Source organism: Electrona antarctica, assembly GCF_951216825.1.
Source record: "Electrona antarctica genome assembly, chromosome: 3".
NCBI lineage: Eukaryota > Metazoa > Chordata > Actinopteri > Myctophiformes > Myctophidae > Electrona > Electrona antarctica.
In genome coordinates, this window is record NC_136808.1 from 37,453,704 (window position 1) to 37,472,543 (window position 18,840).

Sequence of the window (18,840 nt, forward strand, 5' to 3'; positions counted from 1 at the left end):
TGAGCTGAAGTCAGTGTTGTGTTGCTCTCCAGTGTGAGCTAAAGTCAGTGTTGTGTTGCCCTCCAGTGAGAACCAGCAGTTCCTGAAGGAGGTGGTGCAGAGTGTTCTGGACGGACAGGGAGTGGGATGGCTCAACATGAAGAAAGTGCGCCGCCTGCTGGAGAACGAGCAGCTACGCGTCTTTGTGCTGAGCAAACTGAACAGAGCCATCCAATCAGAAGAGGACGCCAGGCAAGAGGTCATACGTGACGTGGTGAGCTGATGACATGATGTTCATAATAGCAACTGTTATGTTAACAATTATAGCAAAAATATGTTAGCAAAAATAGGCGTTCTGCAAGCTCACAATGTGACTGATACACAAGTAGTGGTTTTAAGTTCATTTTCTTTAATACAAAATGTTTTCTTTTTCTTTTTTTCAATGAAATATTTTATGTAATTAAACCGGCACTACAGTATGTAATGTTTTATTTATGACTAAAATGTAATTTTGTCCAATCCGTATGGTAGAGTATGTTAATACAATATAACTTATGTCTTATACAATTGGGGTGGTTGTATTTAGTCTCCCTGCTCTTCTATTGAGACATTTAGATCTCCTCCTGTGTGTAGGTCTCGCCTACACACAGGATCTGACATTTCAATTTGTCCCCTGAGCAAGCATGCAGGCAGGCTCTATTAGCCTCAATGGTAGGATTGTCAGCACTTGCAAAGGAAACTAGCGGTAGAAGAGGAATGTTACAAGTGCAGCTTTAAGTGTGTGTGTGTGTGTGTGTGTGTGTGTGTGTGTGTGTGTGTGTGTGTGTGTGTGTGTGTGTGTGTGTGTGTGTGTGTGTGTGTGTGTGTGTGTGTGTGTGTGTGTGTGTGTGTGTGTGTGTGTGTGTGTGTGTGGTGTCCGCTAGGAGGTGAGCAGGAAGGTGTACAAGGGCATGTTGGACATCCTGAAGTGCACAGTGTCCAGCCTGGAACACTCCTACACCAACGCAGGGCTGGGAGGCATGGCCAGTGTCTTCAGCGTACTGGAAATAGCGCACACCCATTATCAAACCAAAGGTAAAAATATGCTCCCATACTGTACACCAGTGGTTCTCAAAGTGGGTGCCAGGGGAGCCCGCAGAATATTTGGAATTTATCTATATCACTTCAGTTTAACCACTTTAATTTGTAAGATGGACCACCAAACCTTGACCAAAATAGCCGCTATTTTTGGTGAATGTTCACCCCAGAATAGGGATTCTGGGGTTCAAATGGTTAAATATCATTAAGTTAAGTAACATTAAGTATTAATTAAGTTATTTTAAATCTGTAATAATGGACACTACTATGAACTTTTCCTTGTGACACATAATGTATCTTAGGAGGAAAGATTTACAAAGTAACAATGAAATTCAGGGGTGCCTTGGATGAAAAGGTTATTTCCAGGAGTGCTCTGATACAAAAAGGTTTGAGAACCACTGCTATAAACACACACAAGACACGTTTTGACTAATTTGAAAATGGAAAATGAGCATTCCGTGCTCTCTAGGGATGTGTGCAGGGACTAATTTCCCTGACATTTTAAAGGTATATTCAGTGATTTGACTTAATCTAAATATCACTTATTTTGTATTTTTTTCTGGATAATCCTCCCTACTATAGAGTGTGCTGACCATATAAGGAGTTCCTCCCTGTCCCCAGTGAGCCCCTGGGGTCAAAAAACCCTAGTAGTTAGTTTTGGTGGCGGGTGGCAAAGCCTTCATCCAATCAGGATGAGAGAGGCCTTCCTCCAATCATGATCGAGTGGGGGCGGGCCTTGGTTCACATGCTGTTGGCCTGTTGCACTTCCCCCCACTGTAGAGCGTGCATGTGCACATTTTGTTACCGGGGCGGACTGGGTGGTTTTCCAAATCACTGAATGCTCCTTTAATTAAAAAAAAATCCTTTCTTTTTTTATTTCTAGAAAAATGTTTTAGGGGGAAAAACGCCTGATTTATACATAGTTGAACGCTGAAGTCACGCACCAATACTAGCATACAAGCTTACAAAGCGTGGTAGAGCTGCCGTTTTTGGTGCGTAACACCAGTGTGCAACCAAATATAAATTAGGCAGAAGGCTAGGTGAAGTGATGTTGATGAAATGACTGTATTATGTTTATGTTCTAAATTATTACTTGTCTTATGCAGCTGAGCACTTTTGGTGCAAGAAGCTATAACCAATCAATCAATCAAAATCGACCAACTTCTCCCGCTTCGGCTGTCCTATCTGCTGCTGTTGTGTCTTCCTCTAACTGTGTGGGCCTCTCTTTGACTCCTTCCTCCGTCCTGCCTCGGTGTACGGCAGACCCGATAAAAAACAAGCGAAGCCCCTCGGATGGCGGCGGAAGCCCGGGCAGTAAAGAGAGCCCGTCGTCCGGTCGCATGGAGGGCGGGAGACCCCCGGGCCTCCTAAACGTCCCCCACCTGCAGCTGCCGGCCCACCACCACCACACGCCCGCCAGAGGGTCCCACCACCACTTTGACACGCGGAGTCTGAACGAGGAGAACTTTATTGCCTCGATCGGTGTGTACCATCGCCTCGGCTCCCTTGGTTGCATGTGCGCTGTCTGACCACCCACCCCCCGATCCCCCCTCTGACAACCCGCCCCCTAACAAGCTCATCATCCTGAACCGCTGGTCCTCAAAGTGGGCTCCGGGGACCCCCAGCTGTCCTTGAGGGGGTTCCAGGAGTCCCCCGGCTAAATTAGGAACAGTGCAAAGTCCTATTTTATCTTTCGGCTATTCGAAAACAGCTGTTCTGCAAGTAGCAGATCGGCTATTTTCGACATCCTTTCCAATGGGGGGCTCCACGGCCAAATACATATGAGATTGGTGGTCCTTGACATGGAAATGTTTGAGAACCACAGATCTAAACGCCCATCAGGTTCTCACACCACATAGAGGAAAGTTACCTCCCATCTTCCTATAAAGCGTTCTTGCAGGCGTCCTAATATTCCATCCACTTTGATATGAATACCGCTGATGTCCTGTTGGCACTGGTAGTATGGTGAAATGTACGCTTTCACGCTACATGACACTTCTGTGCTATATCCAGCTGATGTTGATCAAAGGTTTTCCAGTCAGAAGAATGTCACAAATTATCTTACGTTGTGTATTATTTGAGCCGGTAGACACAGTGTAAAAGTGTGTGGAATATTTGCCCTGACCTGCAGCCCTGGGTTGTGAGTTTGTGTTCCCTGAATGTTCTGCACCAGTATCCCTGTTTGCCTCTGGCGTTTGCCTGTCAGCACCTTGAATATGCATGCGTTAGTTTTGTTTTGTATGTCTTTCAATAATCTAAATCTGCAGTATTGGACGAGGGAGCCAGGAGGTTTGTGCATCGATGACAAAAATCGATAACGGTCTGGGCTCTCGTACTGCAGTTTTGTTTTGTTTTTTTAGAAATGGCAGTTCCCTTAGCTCTCAGCATGGAGGGTGGAGGCATCACTCCCTGGTAAACAGTCCCAATACTGAAGAAGAGACAAATTTCTCCTATACCTCACATTGGCTGTCAAAGACCCCATTGACTTGGGGAGGGTAAAATATGTTTTATCCACTCCTCTTTTTCAACTATGTAGTTTGGGTCTGTATACCAGGGGAAAGGCTCGGTCAAACACCCTCAAAGATATGCCTTGCCTACCTACCTACCTACCTACCCCCAAACCCAGCACCCCCACCCCTCCCCGTTTTTTAGAAGATGCACCTTCAATTCTACTGAATGTGTTACATGAGAATTGCACCCCCCTGCTTTTGCAACCGCTTCATTCCACCCCCCGCTGGCTCGTAAGTCAGTCGCTCACCATCCATCTCACGCTCCTTTTTCTCTTAGAAGATACCATAGACACCTCTCACAGGCACCCTGGTTCTGGAGAGCAGCCAGCTCCATGCAACCAAACCATGGAGCCTGGTTCTCCACGAGCACGGTCGTCTCAAAGAGCTTTGGATTGTGAACTACTTGAAGCAACTTTACTAAACGTTTGAATTTAGTCAAACAGACTTAATTTTGTTTTCTGTTTTCTGTTTTAATGCTCATCCAACCATACATGCCTACTCAACCAGCTCTCTGACTCTCTCTCTGTCTTTCTCTCCTTTGCTTGCAATGCATCTTGGGTAGAATTGTGGAGCAGGCACCAGGATAAGCAAAAAGCTTTGGAAAAACAGAGTAAGATACTTTTTCACACACCAAAAAAGATTGGGGTTCTGCTTAAATGCCACCTTTTAACGTTTCCGCCCCCTTCTCTCTTCCTTTTCAAAACGCAGCACTATTTTTTTATATAACCACTTAAGCCCTATATTTTATATCGGACGAAAGCGTCTGATCTAACATGCTCACAATGCATCACGTTGTGTCCTTGTAGATTGACCATTTTCACTAATATGCATTGTTCGATCACTAGGTCAATAAGTTGTCCCTTTTGTGCTGCTTGAATAAATAGAGTATACTCTATCAAGCAGTCGGGACAGAAATGCTGAGCTATTTAGTTGTACGTCCGGATAACTGAAACAATTCTTCTGTAGCTTTTTGTCATCTTAAACATGAGATGACAACCACTCTTGTTGGGGCATATATTTTTGTCTCCATTTGCCAGGAAAGTGGAGACTCTTTAGGCTGAGCAGGCGTAGGTACTTAACCCATTTTGACCTGAGATCAGATTCTAAAAACGTCTTCTACATCCTGACAGTTTTCTGAAAAAGCCATGTTTCTATGTCAGTCGTTCTTCGATTTTTCAAAAATAGCAGACCTACAAGCTCGTAGCGCGCCACTCGGTGGCGCGCTATGAGCTTGAAGTTCAGAAGTTATGACCTTAACTTCTGCACCGTACTCCTTGTGTTTTTGCTCTCCGTGGTTTTGACCAAAGGGACAATGTTCTGACTTCTTCATTTCTAGGTGTACCAGCGTGAGGTAAGAACGGAAGATTATGCCTCCCGTTTTTGGGGGTAACGGAAGGTGGAGCTTTTCAGGTGGTAGATGTAGCCCTCCACTTCAGCAATCCATCTCACATGGGTCTAGCGCATTGTAACGGGTACAGACTCCCACGTGTTACCAGCTGATACCAAGCCTCTCCCGAGTCCCGACCTACTTAAATGCTTGCAATCCGTAACGTTTGGTGCATTAAGATGAACAGCAAGGAATATAATATAGCCTGTCTCACTCTGTAACAGCATATGGAGTTGTGTGTTTGCAGCAAACGTTGCCCCAGAGTGGCTGGCACTCGCAGTGTCAGTAGAATCGCGTGTGACATAAGGTGAAACTTTATTTTAACATCAGCTGGCTAAATGTCAGTTAAGCACCATTGTGCGATATCATGCAGTCTAACAAACCGTTCTTTTTTTGCGACTACAGCAACCAAAATGAGAGATAACTGGTCATCTTTGCACTGGTTGATTTTTTTTATTTATTTTTTTGATCTGAGAGCAGCTCACAGACTGTTGTCTGAAGTCTTATCAGGTGGACACGCAGTGCCCCCCCCCCCCCCCCCTTCTCTCTCTCTCTCTCTCTCTCTCTCTCTCTCTCTCTCTCTCTCTCTCACAAAAAGGGGAATAGACAATACAATGCGCATGGCATCATCATCATAACCGGAAGTTATGCAGGAATGCCTGAGTGGCTAAAAACTACTTTCTGGCCTTGACAGCCCATACTGTACATCCAAACAGAAAAGTGGACTGTCTGGTTACATTAAACAATGTTAAACTCACTTTGCCACTCACTTTATTCATGCGCAATACCCTCTATAGTGTGACACTGTAGTATGATCAAGTAGGGCATTAATTTATGAAAAAACACATATGGACCATTATTTGACGTGATTGACTACGCCAGTACTGTATGTGTCCCTATTTTGGGCATGTCATTTATAGGTGAGATTTTTTTTTAAAGGGCATAAGTGGTTAGATAAAATTACATTTAGTTTGTGGTTATTTTTTTACCTATCAAAGAATTGTATTCATTTATTTATTTGCTCATAAGTCAAAAATATCGGTCTAAACGTCAACAATCTAGGAATCTCCAATTTCAACATGGGACATGGTTTGGGCTCTATGCCTGTGTAAGTACCAGTCAGTAGCGTAATGGCTCAACAACCTTGCAACCTTGCCAAGCCAAAAAGATTGCACAATGCAGCTTACAATAAAGGTGTCATGACGTAAAAATGCTAGATGGTCTCCTATAATTTTGTTTACTGTTCATGAGTTTGTTTGCATGCCTAACTGCCTGTGTCTGTCTTTCTGTGTAACTTGAGCCACATGTTGCAATGTTGAATCTGATGTCTTTGTTTTGATCGCTCTCTTGCAGCTTTGTTTACTGTATATGTGTAATTCTTTCCCCTGATTGTGTTGCACTCTATGCTTGCCCCTCTGTCACCCTGCAGTCTGGTGGTTAGTTAAAGATATTGTATCGGATCCATTACGTACAGTATGCATAATGCAGTTTTATAAATGTAGTCCATGTAGACTTTTCATTTTATTTATTTATATTTATGTATAGAGGTACGTCAGGAATCCTCTCAAGGCACTTTTTTTTTTTTTTTTTTTTTTTTTTTTTATTATAAAACGTTTCAGAATATTTACGACCATTATTAATGAGCTATTCACCCATTTTCAAACTTATTTTTATATCCTCCATAATCCTCACTACTGCTTAATATGAAATGGGACCATTTCTGTCTACTCACTCATTGGTGAGCTGTGGACAGTTCAATAACTTAACCAATTACATCATTGATGGGGATTCCAAGCTAATAGAAACTACAGTTTATTCTCTTCCTGTAAAGTTGCAGCTAAACCTTGAAATAGAAACCATTGTTCATGCATTCCTAAAAATAAAATAAATGTTTGAAGTGATCAAACCTGCCTACCCATGATGTCATTGGTAAGCAAGTTTGTGAGTGAGTAGACAAATGGTGATGTCTTAAGGCCAATGCAACTACTTGCAACCATTATCCTCATCCCCAAATGGCACTGGTCTGCAACTGTTCAGTCCACACCGCTGCAACTAAAACAGTTTTGTTGCAAGACGTTGCATTGGTGTGGAGTCTGTGGACTGACCTTTTATAATGAATATTAGTGAGGACCAATTGCCATTATAGATAATGTTGAAAATAGGTGAAGTGGTCCTAGAGAGATGCCTCATACCTAATAATTTATGTTCTGTCGCATGACGGCCATGTGTGCCGAAAATAGCCGACCTACAGTAAAAGCTCCTGAAGCTCGCAACACAAAATAATATGAAATAGTGTTGTGAGCTTGTAGCTTGGCTATCTTCAGCGCGACGTTGTTGTGCGACAAAGCATGAATGGGGTTGTAATTGACTTGGCTCACTACAGTATTTTGACAGGACCTCTGGTATTTAAGATGAAGAGCGTGGCAGTCGCAGCGCCGTGGCTTCCCAAAGTCACGTGACTGAAACGGGAAGGTAAGAGGTAAGAGGCGACTACGCTTGTGACAGCTGTACTGACGAGGTCATGTGTTCCCAACAGGGTCCGACGGGGCCAAGCAGCAGCAACGTCCTCCGGAGGTCACCGACACAGAGGAGAAGAAGTCTCAGATGAGTGCAGACAGTGGCCTCAGCGTCACCTCGGGATCTCAGGTGTGTGCCTGGATGAAAATAAGCCGCCACCGGTCTTTTAATTTCATACATTTGGTAGTTAACGTTGTCTTCCTCCGTTTGGTTTGTGCAGAAGAGTGACACAGAGTCGGTGACGGGCTCTGAACCACCCATCTTGACCAGGAGTACCAGCCAAGACTCGGAGGCCAGCACAGTGGTAGGGCACGGCCAACACAGACTATATTGTACACATAGTTAATAACAATAATACATAATCTTTATTGTCCCTGAAGGGATATTTATCTAAAAACAAAAAAAATCACACCTGTGTGAACTGAGCTGCTCAACAACACCGCTGGCTGGCTGCAGTTATAGTTATAGTACTCTGTGTGAAATTTGTGAACGGCCCTTTAGGCTGCTCAACAGTGCCACTTTAGGTCCCCCAGTGGTGTTGCAGCTGTTCGTACTCCAAACAGTCCTTGGAGCGGTTAGGCACCGCTCAAAAACACACAAAACAAGTAACAACATATCACATGACACAACATCAAGACAGAACATATGGTCCCCACTGTACAGAAAACAACAAAAACATCCTACACATAGTTATCCTGCATGTTGCTTGTGATAATGTCCAGATGTCGGGTGCGACCAGACCATTATTGGCGTTATAACCTAATGAAGCAGGCAATAGATATTGTGGTATGATGACACTAGATTCTCTGGCTACGCAAAACTACTTTTCCATGTGAATCTTGGGGAAGAAAAAATAGCTGCTTTCCAGTGGATAGATTGTAGTTATTAGTCGCAATCTCTTTGGTTAAATATTCATAAAACCCACAGACAGACTTAACTATAGTGGATCTACAAGCTCTCAATGCATATGAGCTTGTAGACTGACTATTTTTGCTACTTTTGTGCGACACTGGCATACAATCAAGTATAAATTATGGCATTTAAAAATGTTTGAATAATTAACAAGTAAAAATATTAAATATGGATATGTTTCTGTGACAATACACATGACTATAAGGGACATGAGGTCGATTTTTAAATAGTGTACCCCTGGTGAAAATGTATGTACCCTGGTGATAATGCCTTGAACCTCCATCTGACGGGGGAAACAAATCAATGACCTTCCCCAAGTGATAAAATAAAAAGATGAGCCCTCCCTAGGGGTGTCAAACACCATCGTTGAGACGCTGAATAAACTGTCTCTCTGTGGGAGATTTGACTGGATCGTTCACACTTGCAGTGTGTTGATGGCTTGTTAATGAACTTCATTGTCTCATTGACAAATTTTTTTCTTCTTTTTTTTTATCCCACGACTTTTGTAACCCTTTTTTCACCCCTGTGTCAATTATCTAATCATGTGATCCTGGGCTCTACACATCCTCCGCCAACCTAGTCCCCATATATGGGGGACATGGGGAGAGCAACGGACTTGAACTCATGCTTCCTTCATGCCTGAGTGTCCAAGTTGCTCCTTTACATCTGACAGGGGGGAGTTTCCCTGGTTGGATGTAGCGCGTGGAAGGAACACGTTATTCCAACCAGTTCCTTTCCCCTCCATCAGGCGCCCTGGCTGGCCAGGGGGAGGCAGTTTAGAGACCAGGACCCTCCATTGGACTCAAAGTAAAATTAGCTGACCTTCCCTTGGACTGAGATTAGAAAGGCATAACCCTCCCCGATTTTCCTCCAGGGGTACACTTTTAAGCAAGCAGTAAGATAACCACCCATTCGGCCAGTGAGCAGTTTTGAAAATGAATTTTCAGATAAGCAATAGTTCTGGAGAGACGCTGGGCGCGGACAGCGACCTGAGCAGCGTGGCAGGAGAAGGCCGCGGGGGAAGAGTTGCACCACATCTGACTCAATCCAGGGGGGCGCTCTCCGACAGCGAGATCGAGACCAACCCTGCCACCAGCGCCGTGTTTGTAAGTGCAGCGTCGATGTGAAATGAAATGTTAAAACAAATAAATATTAAAGGCTGGAGCGGGGAACAAAGTGTGTGTGTGACTGTGAGTGTGTGTGTGCTTGTGCGCACGCTAATGATCCCATCAGTATTATTTCCGGTGGTGTACAAACTGGCCTTTAGAGGGAGCTGTAAAGACATTGTGGCTTTCATGTTTTCTTGAAACTGACCAGAGTAATAAATAACACCGCAGCACAGTTTTTTTTCCCAATGAGTATTTCAACTGCAAGCTGCTTCTCTCTCTCTCTCTCTCTCTCTCTCTCTTTCTCTCTCTTTTTCAGGGAAAGACCCAAAAGCTGAAGCCAGGCCCAAAGGAACCAGCGCCAGCTGTAGTCAAGCCTCCACCAGCCCAGCCCATGGAGGACCACAGCACCAGGATATACCTGTGTGAAGGACTGCTGGGTATGGCCTACAACCTTTTGCTCTGCCTGCTACCTGGGACAGCCATGTCTTAGGTCACCTTTACATGGCAACGTCTCTAGAGAAAACTGCCAAATCAAGGCATACACTGTGCGGGATCAAGGCATACACAGTGCTGCCTTGATCCCGCCTCTAGCTGCCGCGTTTGAATAATGTTTTATCATTGAACAACAGAAATCTTCTCTTGTGAGCGACCTTTCACAAGGGCACCCCTGTGGCCAAATACTTTGTCTCTACTTTTTTTGTTTGTTTTATTTCCTAAGGGTGCTACTCTCCCTCTGTCAACCTGGGGAGAGCCCAGAACTGAGCTCATGCTTCCTTGAATGCATGAGGAGTGAGCAGGCTGCTTCTTATCACCTGACAGGGGGAGTTTCCCCGGTAGGATGTAGTGCATGGAAGGAACGGGTTATTCCAGCCAGTTCCTTCCCCCTGGCTGACCAGGGGGAGGCAGTTTTTTTAAGGGGTACCCTTAAAAAACCCTAGGGCACACAGGGAAAACGTGCAAACTCCACACCCTTTCGCCAACTTTTGGCTGTCCTTGACATCAAAATGTTTGAGAACCAAATTTGCATTATTAACCCTTTCAGCTCTAACCTAACCCCGCTTGTTCAAAGATTAATAGTCCTACGCGCCTACTAACTGTCGCTGCTTCTCTGCTTCTCTGCCGCGCTTCCCGGGACGTCCTCTCAGGGCGAGATAAGAGCTCCATGTGGGACCAGCTGGAGGACGCGGCCATGGAGACCTTCTCTTTAAGTAGGGCTGCTCTTCCTTTCGCCTACTTCTTCTTCGTGGTGCTCCATTTGTGTTATTTTTCTTTGCCTTGTGTGTGTTTTTTTTGTCCTGTTCTTGGATTCATCCTGGTGCTTCTGTTCTGTGTGGGTTCATGTGCTGCTCCACATTGGTACATTGTGTTTTGCATGACACATTCATGCATATGTATGGTCTTTTAAAGTGTGTGTGTGTGTGTGTGTGTGTGTGTGTGTGTGTGTGTGTGTGTGTGTGGTGTGTGGTGTGTGTGTGTGTGTGTGTGTGTGCGTGTGCGGTACATTATATGATTGTATGTCAATGAGTTTTTACAATATTGACAATTTAGACATTTAAGCAGATCTGAAGTTGACCAAATGGACCAATTCCAATAATTTTACACATTCATTCCTTCATTTGTCGTCCAAATTATCTCAAAATGTTGCCTGCATAAAAAGAAATATATAACGTGATTTAAGGAGAATTCCGGACCAGCCCATTTCTTACCGTAATCTGATTTTATTATATCCAACAACAAGTGGTAGAGGAGAAAGATAAAGAAAACCAACATCCAGAGCGTACCACAACTCAGAGCATGCATGCTGGGTCTTAGGCTTGTTCGCTTTATACAGAAGCCCCTTTTGGTTAAAATAACTGCAACGGTCTTTATGAAAGACAGATATGAAGAATTTTGTTTTATTTTCGCTCGATCAAAATAAGCGATTTAACCTCAGACCCGTCGCGCACGGTCGGAGCTGTGCTGCAGGTAAGAAAACGGTTCAGCCGGAATTCTCTCTTTAAATGTAGTAGAGTATCCAGTGATTATTGATGTGATGTTCTCAGGTAAGGAGCGCTCCACTCTGTGGGACCAGGTCCAGTTTTGGGAGGATGCCTACCTGGATGCTGTCATGCTGGAGAGGGAGGGCATGGGCATGGACCAGGGCCCTCAGGAGATGATTGACAGGTGAGAGGGATGTTTTGGATTACTTTATTTGAGAAGAGTGCACAAACCATTGGAAAGTTGTTGATATATATATACTTAGGCTGAACAGTAGTGTACAGTAGGCAACTACATAACTGTGATGTGACAATACAGCTGATTCTCATTTAATGACTAATATCGATGTTATATAATATCAATATTGTCATTATTATTATTTTTAAGATATTTTTGCAGCTTTTCTGTCTTTAGTGATTGTACACAGTAGAGAGACACAGGAAACGGGTAGAGAGAAGGGGAGTGACACGCAGCAACCTGTCGCAGGTCTGATTCCCGAGCCCGACGACCATTAGAGCCTACTGCATAATGTAGTAAGCTCTTTGACCGCTAGGCCACAGGTTATTATTACTGTGTACCCCAAAATAGGTGCAGTAGCTCCCTCCTGGTTTCCACGTCTGATTCCACGTTGGAACACTCCAGTTGTCCGCAGTAATCTGTGTACAATATCATTTGCCTGTGATCCTAGATTACCGAGGTCCTACAACATTCTGTACATTGTACATTGTAATGGATGTGCTGTGCTCGGCTGCAGGTACCTGTCTCTGGGAGAACACGACCGCAAGCGTCTGGAGGACGACGAGGACCGCCTCCTGGCCACCCTGTTGCACAACATGATCGTCTACATGCTGATGATGAAAGTACGTGTCTCTCGCAACTATTTACAATTTAGGCATTTAGCAGACGCTCTTAATCCAGAGCGATTTACAGTAAGCAAGAACAACACATGGTAATACATTGAATACATAGAAATAGTCATCAAGGACCATAAGCAAGCTAAGAACCTAACATCCATCTAACAGTAGAATATCTGTGCAATGAAACTATGAGTATACACTATAGACTAGAGTGCCATCTAAATTACAAAGTTATAGTTTAGCCTTCTCTCCTCCTTATCGTCATGCAGTTTGACCAGTGCTTCTTCAAAGACCCCCCCCCCCCCATAACTATTGAGTGTGTTCAAGAGTTATATTTACAAGGGTCCATTTTGAACCCCCGGGGGTCCCTCCTACTCGAAGAACCACTGAGTTAGCTGATCCGAGATTGTGTCACTCGTGATATTTTGATCATGACACGTTTTGTTTTGTTCTTCTGTTGTCGACCAGGTGGCCAAAGCTGACATCCGTAAGAAAGTGAGGCGCTTGATGGGGAAGTCCCACATTGGGCTGTCACACAGCCAAGAGGTCAATGAGATGCTGGACAAACTGGCTGACATGGTACGACACAGTCACTCTAGCAGCAAATACATTAACCGCTTAAAGGGTGGAACCTTAGGCTGATTTAGGATTTTGTTTTCCAGTTCAGAAGCGTTTGTGACACATTTTCAGATTGTACATCTGACTTTTACTGAATGTTCACTTATTATGACTTCCCAACAATAGGGATGCTAAGCTTCCTTTGATTAATGTTTAATCCGCATACGTATATATCTCTGCTGTTGGGGATAAACCACCCAACTCCAAAACATTTCAGGAAACGAAAAATATACATTTATCAGGAAATTAAGAAATCTTATATTTTTAAAACAATGCAATACTGCCACATCAGTTGGTATTGTGACTTATATATGGTTAATTACTTGCATGAGAGGGCGAGATGTGGTGGAGTTACCTTAATACTTTTCATTGGTTCAATATATTTTTAACCAACACACAGACGTAAAGGGTGTTCAATAGCATTGATTTATGAAAAAAAAAAACTAACAGTAATTAATCACTAAGTGAAAATGTTTTCTCATCCTGGATGACGTTTTCAGAGCGGCCGTGAGCTATCCGTAAGGCCGAGTGGAAGCCGTCACATCAAGAAGCAAACCTTTGTTGTGCACGCTGGTACCGACACCACCGGAGACATCTTCTTTATGGAGGTAACACTTTGACCAGTACTGTTTGTTTCTCAACTTGTCTTCATCAAAACTCCAGCCAGACCTGCTGTATTGGGAGCAACTTCTGTTGCAAGTAACCTGTCTGTGTAACATCCATTCTTGTAGTAAACGCATCATGGATTAAAATAAATAAATATATTTCTGGTACATTTCCCATGCCTTATTGTGAGAAATGTATACCAGTGAAAGATAATTGTTCAAAAATAACCTTTTGTTTAATTTGAATTATAATTAAGTTGATAGTATGACTTTAAATCATAACAAAACATTGGTTAACACCCTCCACGCCATTGCCGACGATTAAAGTCAATTGCCTGTATCTCCTATTCCTTGTCCCAGATGGCATTTTTGGTCAAAACAGCGTTTCTTTAACGGCACAGAGCTGACGATCTAGAGCTCTCCGGAGCTCCGGCCTGGATTCACATTGTAAACAAGGCCTGTCCAGCAGTGTGAAAACTCCTAACTTAGGACTACTGTTTGTGGAGCGGAAATGGCGGCTTTTCAAAATAAGAGCTCAAATTAAAAAAATGCTGGCGTGAATTAGATCCAAATTTTTCAATAAATGCTAGCGGTCTAAGTGTTAAGTTGCAGTCCTATGTCTCTTAATCATTGTTCATCAGCCTTTGTTTTCTTTTCTTTGCTATATTCTCTATACAGTACATCTGTATGAAATAGTAAGTAGCCTTGCCGAGCCATGAGGCCAATATGGCAGGAGCCTATCTCCTGTTTCTGTAGTGTGAGGCAGCTTGATGTACATTGTACAAGTACTACACCCCCTGGACATGACGCTAGTATGTTGCATGGACTTACCCTTACTCAAACCACAAGGTCACTGAGCTGGTATACATCTGTATGACATGTCTATTAATGTTTTCTTTGTAATAGATGTCTATCTTCCACATTGATTTAATTTTATCCTACAATTTTCACTTCGCAAAGCCCCTGGGGATTTTTACGCATTCTCCTTCACATGTTCACACTGAATCTTTGTGTATCATTTAGAATTTTATTTTGTGCGTGAAAATAAACAAACAAACTCCTTGGTCAGGTGTGTGACGACTGCATCGTGCTGCGCAGCAACATCGGCACGGTGTACGAGCGCTGGTGGTACGAGAAGCTGATCAACATGACTTACTGCCCCAAGACCAAGGTGCTGTGTCTGTGGAGACGCAACGGCCAGGAGACGCAGCTCAACAAGTTCTACACCAAGAAGGTTCATTCTTTCTTTCTAGCACGTTTTCTCCCCAATTTAGTTATTATTATGCCAATTAATTCCTCCCCACACACATTTGTGTGTTGTCCCTGCTGTTGTAGGGCTGAACGATTAATCAAATTTAAATCGAAATTGGATTTTTTTTGGTTTGAACGATGATAGAAAAATGAAACTCGGAAAATCGACTTTCACTTTAATTAGGGTAATTAAGTTATGGATCTCGCTCATTAAAGCACTGCACTGGGCCAAAAGTCCATCCCGGTCCTAAAGCATAATAAACACGAGTCCAACACCAAATTAATGTAATCCGTCTCGGTCGTGCACTTAATCTGGTGCACGCACCTCACAACTGATTTGTGTGTGCTCACTCGCACTGATGACTGATCCACACAGACACAGAACATGTCCCAAACACTGAGGTAAACTTGTTGTTGTTGGATTAAACATAACGTGCCAACAAAAAAAGCTCTCATCAATACTATGTCCCGAGTCGACCTACTGTCCCTTTTGATTCAGTGGACAGAGCCAAAATGTTTGAAATTCTTAAATCCCCGACAAAATGATCGATGCCATAAAAGTTCTATATACAAATACATCAGCGTCCATCCTTACTCCTGACGGAGAAACACCATCATTCCCCATCCTTGCTGGCATACTCCAAGGCGACACAATTGGCCTGTTTCTATTTATTTTTTGTTGTTGATTATGTTCTTCGTATGTCAGTTGATACTACCCAGTGGAGCTATAGGGCTATCAGGACTGCAGCCCTCCCTGGTGGCCAAAGGCCAGAAGGCAGCCCCCCTGACAAGAACGCGGGCAAACTGACATGTAACAATAGGATTGTTTGTTTGGCTATGTGTTTACGCACTGACGGAATTGAGTGTGACACCAGAGCAGCCGAGTGGAATAGTGACAGAGCAAGAATTGTTATGATACATTCTATGTAATAAAGTGTAAGCAGCTTCATTAATGCTTTAATCGTCCATTCTTGGAATAAGACACAGAGTGGTCAGATACTGTTATTACTCGGGAGGAGGATGAAAATAACACGGCAACAGCAACGACTGTCACAGGTGTGTGTGTTGGAGCTTTATTTTTCTTGTAAAGTTGCCACTGTGCAGCTTGCCTCGGTACCCAGTCTTTTATTTTCATTTGCGGTGGCCTCCGTCCTACCTCCCGTCCCCGAACACGGCCCAATTGTGTTATTATAGAACTATAGATAGATGCTGAACAATGCTGGATGCACCACAGTGGATTCAAGCCCACAACCTCTGTGGTGGTGGGCAGGCACTTTACCACTGTGCCACCCGAACACCCTAGCTGTCCATTCTAAACCACTGTTCTAAATCCTAAGAAAAACCTGTTGCTATATATATATATATATATATATATATATATATATCGGAAACCCCGGTTTTAATGACTTAAACTAAAGTATCATTCTGTATTTTACTGTGCAGTAATAATATAAAAAAGAAACTCTACTCTCTGCATTCCAGTGTCGTGAACTGTACTACTGTGTGAAAGACAGCATGGAAAGGGCTGCTGCCAGGCAACAGAGCATCAAACCAGGTATGTTCAACTCACGGCATTGTCTAAAAGAAGTGTGTGAAATTGCAGTATAAATTATCGTTGCTGGAAAACGTATACGTCCAAAACCGTTCCTGTTTTTAATTAGTATTGTATGTGTGTTCTACTATGTCTACTATGTCCTACCTACTCATGAGGATGAGTGGTTGAGATGGTTCTGAGGGTTCTTCCTTCTGTCATAATGTTGTCGTGGTCTGTGGGGTCAGGACACGTGCGGCGTGACCACAGGCTTGTTCACAGTGGGGGAAGAGTACTCGAATAACAAAAATACTTAAGTAAGAGTATCCGTGAAAATTGGAATCAAAACCAGCCACTGAATCACTACAGAAGCCTACTTTGTCTACAAAACCTGTGCTCATAAGTATAACAAGACTTAAAATCACCACGTTTTTTTTGTTTGTTTTGTTTGTTTGTTTTTAAAGATATTTTACAATATGGCATTGGGAGCACAGATGCTATGTAATTTTTGGGCACCCACACAAAGTTACTGGCAATTCTTCTGGCAGCTACCACTTTGAAAACCAGTGTGCTAAAGGCACGCGTACAGTTGGGATCCACAGACAGCTAGCATACAAGCTATGGAGCAAGAAAACATGCTACTTGTGTGTGTGCGTGTGCGTGTGTGTGTGTGTGTGTGTGTGTGTGCGCGCGTCCCCCAGGTCCAGAGCTGGGTGGAGAGTTTCCCGTCCAGGACATGAAGACGGGTGAGGGAGGTCTCCTGCAGGTCACCCTGGAAGGAATCAACCTCAAGTTCATGCACAGCCAGGTAGGAGAGGCCGCAGCAGCACCACAGTGCCACGCACACAGACCCACCCCCCTGTCACCTCAGCAGCCTGGAACTCTTCCATTCACCCTTCCCCAAGCCTGTCTGTCACATGTGTTCCTTCACGTGATTCTCTTCCTCTAACGTTCATTATTATTTCATGATTTGGCATCAACTGGCATGATTTGACTGATACGATACAAAAAAAGAATGGAGAAATAGCCCAGTGGTTTGTTAAGGGTCCATTTGGAACCCCCTCAAGGAACAACGAGGGTCCCATGGAGCCTGGAGCTGAAATGGCCGATCTACAAGCTCAAAGCACGGTGCGTTGTGTGAAGCGCATAGAGATTGTAGAACGGCTATTTTTGCCATTTGTCATACAACTTAATTTAACATAATCCAAACCTCAAATGTTGTTTTTTTTCCTATAACTTGGAGGAAGAATTCAGTTTGTGCTCTTGCCTTTTATTTATTTGATTTTGTTTAGCTTTGATTTGTTCCATTGTGTGTACATGCATGTGTACTTGTGTGTGTTTTATGACATATGAACACACAGTTCCTTCCTCCCATGTTTTTTATTTCCGTCATGGTGCCTAAATCTTCTGTTCCCGTGTTTAGGAACGTGTCTAGGACGTAAGGCAGATGACACTGAGCAAAGACTTTTCATTAATAATTGCCTTTTTATTTTTTATTCATTCATTTTTTAGTTCGGACCCTTTGGACATGTATTCTTCACATTTAGTGGGGGCAATTTCATTGACTGATTTATGAATCGTCAAGAGGCCATTTCACTCGACAAAAATGACGTACCAGGATTCAAATGTTTCAGTTGGAAATACAGCACTTTTTGTCGAACAATAGAGTCACGCTATGAAGTATAGTTGAGTTGTTAACCCTCTTCTTCAGCTCTGACTGAACATTTTATTGAACAGTGTAAGAAGTGTCCATGCTCAAAAGGTGACTGGTCCATCACTGCAGACAAACACTTTGTACACTTGGAAGAACAAGGTGCTGAATTGTTCCTTTTTAGAAGTTTAGCTACTGATGTAGAATTTCATGAACATACAATGTTTATGAAAGCCTACTGTACATGTTACATAGTGTATTTGTGAAATTATTTTTTAACTGCTAAAGATTATACTGTAAGTCGCATATGGTTGAACCCAGTAATGGTTGTTGCCTGCTTGTTTCTGCTGTCTCTGGTCCACTTTTCATCTGAATGTTCTGTAGAGTTCTTTGCATTGAAGTTGGTAAAGTTCTTTACACAACAGTAGGTAGAGTTCTTTACACAACAGTAGGTAGAGTTCTTTACACAGCAGTAGACAGAGTTCTTTACACAGCAGTAGACAGAGTTCTTTACACAGCAGTAGACAGAGTTCTTTACACAGCAGTAGGTAGAGTTCTTTACATTGAAGTAGGTAAAGTTCTTTACACAGCAGTAGACAGAGTTCTTTACACAGCAGTAGGTAGAGTTCTTTACATTGAAGTAGGTAAAGTTCTTTACACAACAGTAGACAGAGTTCTTTACACAGCAGTAGACAGTTCTTTACACAGCAGTAGACAGAGTTCTTTACACAGCAGTAGACAGTTCTTTACACAGCAGTAGACACTAGACAGAGTTCTTTACACAGCAGTAGACAGAGTTCTTTACACAGCAGTAGACAGAGTTCTTTACACAGCAGTAGACAGAGTTCTTTACATTGAA

General features: G+C 43.2%; 1 protein-coding gene across 9 annotated transcripts in view; it reads left to right on the forward strand.

Annotated features, from left to right (window-relative positions):
• madd (MAP-kinase activating death domain) overlaps window positions 1-18,840 on the forward strand; it is an 88,793-nt gene that overhangs the window by 59,235 nt on the left and 10,718 nt on the right. For 5 of the 9 annotated variants that reach the window (XM_079497865.1, XM_079497868.1, XM_079497870.1 and 2 more), the window contains 15 exons: window positions 67-253; window positions 903-1,053; window positions 2,320-2,538; window positions 7,490-7,599; window positions 7,691-7,774; window positions 9,330-9,488; window positions 9,808-9,928; window positions 10,637-10,699; window positions 11,534-11,654; window positions 12,223-12,328; window positions 12,794-12,904; window positions 13,444-13,551; window positions 14,618-14,782; window positions 16,282-16,354; window positions 17,032-17,138. In XM_079497865.1, coding sequence (XP_079353991.1) covers window positions 67-253; window positions 903-1,053; window positions 2,320-2,538; window positions 7,490-7,599; window positions 7,691-7,774; window positions 9,330-9,488; window positions 9,808-9,928; window positions 10,637-10,699; window positions 11,534-11,654; window positions 12,223-12,328; window positions 12,794-12,904; window positions 13,444-13,551; window positions 14,618-14,782; window positions 16,282-16,354; window positions 17,032-17,138 — 1,885 coding nt within the window. The remainder of the gene's footprint in view (window positions 1-66; window positions 254-902; window positions 1,054-2,319; window positions 2,539-7,489; window positions 7,600-7,690; window positions 7,775-9,329; window positions 9,489-9,807; window positions 9,929-10,636; window positions 10,700-11,533; window positions 11,655-12,222; window positions 12,329-12,793; window positions 12,905-13,443; window positions 13,552-14,617; window positions 14,783-16,281; window positions 16,355-17,031; window positions 17,139-18,840) is intronic. The other 4 variants (XM_079497866.1, XM_079497873.1, XM_079497867.1 and 1 more) reach the window with 3 other exon arrangements.